General features: G+C 34.2%; 1 protein-coding gene across 1 annotated transcript; it reads right to left on the bottom strand.

Annotated features, from left to right (window-relative positions):
* Positions 1 to 2,277: 2,277 nt before the first annotated feature.
* Positions 2,278 to 3,620, bottom strand: LOC142518641 (syntaxin-125-like). The gene has a single exon (XM_075621433.1). The coding sequence runs from the start codon at positions 3,412 to 3,414 to the stop codon at positions 2,500 to 2,502; it is 915 nt and encodes a 304-aa protein (XP_075477548.1). The 5' UTR covers positions 3,415 to 3,620; the 3' UTR covers positions 2,278 to 2,499.
* Positions 3,621 to 4,367: the final 747 nt, after the last annotated feature.

Here is a 4,367-nt window from a genome sequence, read left to right as displayed (position 1 = left end):
CAGGGGTAAAACGGTCTTTTTACACCTAGAAATTAGTAAACGTCATGGCAGTGTCCTAAATGCTATTTTATATGCTAATATGATTATTTTCCATGATTATGGATTTTTATGAATTTTTATATGATAATATGTCAATTTTAAATGGTTATGAATTTTTAAGATGTTGAAACGTTTATTTTAAATGCTCATGGATTTTTATGGTTTAATCTTTGACATTTAAAGATATTTGCATTCTTGGTTTCAAAAATAAAACGATATGCATATACATAATTTTTATTAAGTGATGATAACATGTTGAAGGAAGTGAAGGGATTGTGACTACTACATGTTGGAAATCTCGTGAGGGTTATGGTCCCAGTGGGAGCCCGACGATCGTGTTTCCTTGGATACGGATACGAATACGAATACAAATATGTTAATACGTAGTCCAAGGCCCAGTTGACCAGTGAGAGTGTTGCTGGTGTCCCCGCCGCGCAGTACTGTGGTTTTCTCTAGATGGATCCATCGCCCAATACGTTTAAGAATACGAGTCACAATCACGATCTGAATTCAACAAACACGAACATGAACATGAATATGAATATGAATATGGACACGAATATGGATATGGATATGAATATGAATATGTTTATGGGTTATGTGTATGTTTATATGAAAACGTTTTTATGAAACTTTTTTTATGCATCATGAAAATGTTTACGAAAATATTTATGTTTATGCATCTTCATGAAAATGATATTTTAAGTACAAATATTTTTCACTGTTATATGTTGACTGTATTACGTATTACTTGTTATCAAAGGTCGGACGTGTTGAGTCTTTAGACTCACTAGGTGTGTTAATGCAGGTGATATAAATAGCAATGATATTGGAGGTCTTGACGAGTGACTTGCTGGACTATCGGTGCACATAACCCGAGGACTAGCGCTTCTATTTCCACATTTAAGTTTATGACTTTAAGTTAAAGATTTTTACGACATTTTACTTTATGCTTATGAGAGGTTTTTGAGAGGTAGTATGGGCTACAATTTTGAAATATTTATTGCTTTTTAGGTTTGGTAAAACGCTTTACGATTTATTGTCCTGACTATTGCTCTTTGGATTTTCAAGTACTAGTTAGATGTTTTATTTATAAAATGGTGTCAAAAATATTTTATGGTTCGGCCGATGCTAAGTGAGGTTTAAAAAAAAATTCTAGTACTTTTTAAGCAATAAAAACGGCAGACGTTTCATGTTGCAGTCTGCCTTTGTACAGTTGTCGGTTGAGAGTTACATTTCTTAACTGATGACGTGTCAAACTATTTTATGAGTTTGACACAGCCGATAAAATTAGCTGATAGCTCTCAACTAATTGTAGTAAAACTGATGAGTTCCAACTGATCATCCAGTCCACTACCTAGTTCAGTTAGCTTAGTTCAGTTACCTTAGCTGTGCACTAATATTCAGTTAGGCATCCAATAGTTTGCGTATTTTTAGATCAGTTCTTTTCAGTCTTCTTGACCAGTTTGTTCGATCTTTATACGCTCGGTTTATCAAACTTCCGAAATTAAGTTTCCAACATAGACTGAGTCGATTTTTTTCATGAAAATAAATACGTGAGGTCAAGGAGAATTGCTCAAACTAATTTAGCAAAATTTATTTTTTTCTACATTGTCCTACATTGAATATTTTTTCTTGAATATTTTTTCGTAAATATTACAAACAATTTAGTTAGACCATTTATTTATAACATTTTTTTTAAGTATTGTAGCACATTAATGTTAGTAATTATAAATATATTGGACCTAATTTTAAGAGAGTTCTTTTCAAATAATTAATTTTACTTTTATTTAAAATATTTATTTATTTAATTTAATGAATTACAAAATAATTGTAAATAATTGTATAATTCTTAATTATTGTGTGTATCACTGTAAATTTAAGTTTCTCGAGTAAATGTCTTTATTGAAATAATTAATATTTGTACTCTTACTTTTTAATATAAATTATTACTTTAATTTTATATAAATATATTAATATATTTTCGTCTAATACTATTTCAAACATTTAAATAAATATATGCGAAATAATGAGCAATATCATTATTTTTTAAAAATAAATTAATATAACACTAATTAACTTATTTCTTTTTTTATGATGGATTATTTGGCAAGAATTTAATATATATATATCTATATATATATATATATATATATAACAACTCTACTCTTATATATATATATATTGATTTTTTGCATATAAGAAAACATCGAATATACAAAAAAGAAAAAGTATACGTATAAAAATTACAAATTTGACTTGTGTAGCAGCAAGACTATTGACCATGAAGGGCATGCAGGCTGCCCATATATCATATATATGTACAACATACACTCCTTGCAATGCCATTGAAATTAAACCTATCATGCAAAAAAAATCAATTGTATCTATCTAATGGTATCCATTTTGATTTATCTCTTTGATCCCTTATCACTAAAATTATTAGAAGAAAGAACAAAATCAGAATAAGGCACTTAACAAAATGTTATACCAAATTGGAAACGTTAATATGATTACTGCAACTATAATGAGAACAATGGCGATGCAGGTGCATTTCCTCGAGCTCTTCTGGTACTCCCTCGCTTCTTGAAGCTGCTCCGTGCCCCGCCTCACGAACGAGCTTGCGTGGGAGACGTGGCTCTCGATATCATTCAGCTGCTGCCCCTGCGACTCCACCAGCGCGGCCATGTCCAGGAAAATCTGGTGCAGTTCTATCAGGTTTTTCTCAATCTCCTTAACCGCGTCATGTCTTTCTTGAATTTCAGATATGGTGTCCAGGATCTGGCCCCGGCCCTGATCTTGGATTGCCTTTTGGAGGAAATTTTCACTCTCCCCGCTCGAGATCAGGTTCTCGATTAGCTCATCGTTCGCCTTCTCCCCGGTAATCGTGAAATATCTCCGCCCCACGGTTTCTTTGTACTCGTCGTTCATTCGAGCTCGAAGGCCCTGGAAATCATCCATTATGCCTTTGAGTTTTTTACCGAGTCCACTGACCACGGAGGTCCGAGTCCTGTCGGCGGAAGATCCAGGTCCGCAGCCCGGGACTCGCCGTTGAGCGGCATTTGATTGCTCTAAGGCTTCCAGTTTCCCTTTGATTGTTTTCACAAGTTTCAAGACTTGGGAGACGTCGGAATCCATCCGGGCTCGGAGCTGTTTCATCGTCATGGCGTTATGGACAGTTTTGCTCTCTTCATTGGATTCCTGGAGCCGTTTATAGAGCTTCTCCACTTGGTCCATGTCTTGTTTGACTTTTTCGACATCGTCGAAAAACCGGTTTAGGTCGATGGTTTCCGTCCCATTTGCTCCGCCGGACTCGAGATCAGCGGTCCTGAGGTCCTGGTATTTCTTGAAAGATTGTGAGAAGAGGTCGTTCATCTTTACGCCGCCTCTGTGGTGGTGTGAAAAGCTCTTTTCTTGTGAAAAAGGGTGGTGTTACGGCGGCGGAAATGATGGGTGGCTTGTCTCAACTTTTCTTGATCTCCTCTCCTTTTGGTGTTTGTATTTGCATGGTATCTTGACGGAGGGACAAGAAAAGGCGAGAAAAGCCAAGTGTTCATTCATGAAGAAATAAGGTGATATATTTTTTTGGTGATACTCATTTTGGGACTAATATTAGAAGTATTCAGATACATTTAATGATCAATCGATAAAAGAGGAGAAAAAGGATGGTTGGTTCTTATCCCTTCTATTTCAACCCTTTGAAATTTCATATTCCATTTGTTTTTACTTCAAATGTCTAGTCTTATTTGAACGGCTTAATATATCAAAAGTTTTTCGGATATTTTGAAGCAAAATCTATCATATCGCAAATTATTAAACTTTTTAGGAACCATATATATGTGGATTAGATATACGTATACCGAAAAATCTTATACCAATATATAATGCGTCAATTTTGTGAGAAAGAAACCCGATCCATGAAAAAATGTAAATTTTTATGTAAAAAAAAAAAAGATTTTTCATGGAAGATATGGACTGAATCAACTTGTCTAACCGATATGTATTCGTGAGACCGTCTCACTCGAGATTACACCCTATATATATATATATATATATATATATATATATATATATATATGAGCCTCCTCCTCTTTCATATATATGTCTTCCTTTGTAACTAATATGGTCCTATTATTTCCTATGTGAGAACCGGATTTTTGAAGCAAATCATCTCAAAAATCTCAAAGGATATTAGCTCAAAAGAAATCTATGCGATGTGGTACCACAATAATCAAAGTGTCTTCACTGGAGGAAGAAACCCCTAGCTCATGATCTCAAGATTTTAGCTCAAGGAAGCTCATTGATTCATGTCCTGAAGCCAAAAATAC

This window comes from Primulina tabacum, chromosome 11 (genome assembly GCF_025594145.1).
Source record: "Primulina tabacum isolate GXHZ01 chromosome 11, ASM2559414v2, whole genome shotgun sequence".
Lineage (NCBI taxonomy): Eukaryota > Viridiplantae > Streptophyta > Magnoliopsida > Lamiales > Gesneriaceae > Primulina > Primulina tabacum.
This window is presented reverse-complemented; position numbering and strand designations above follow the sequence as displayed.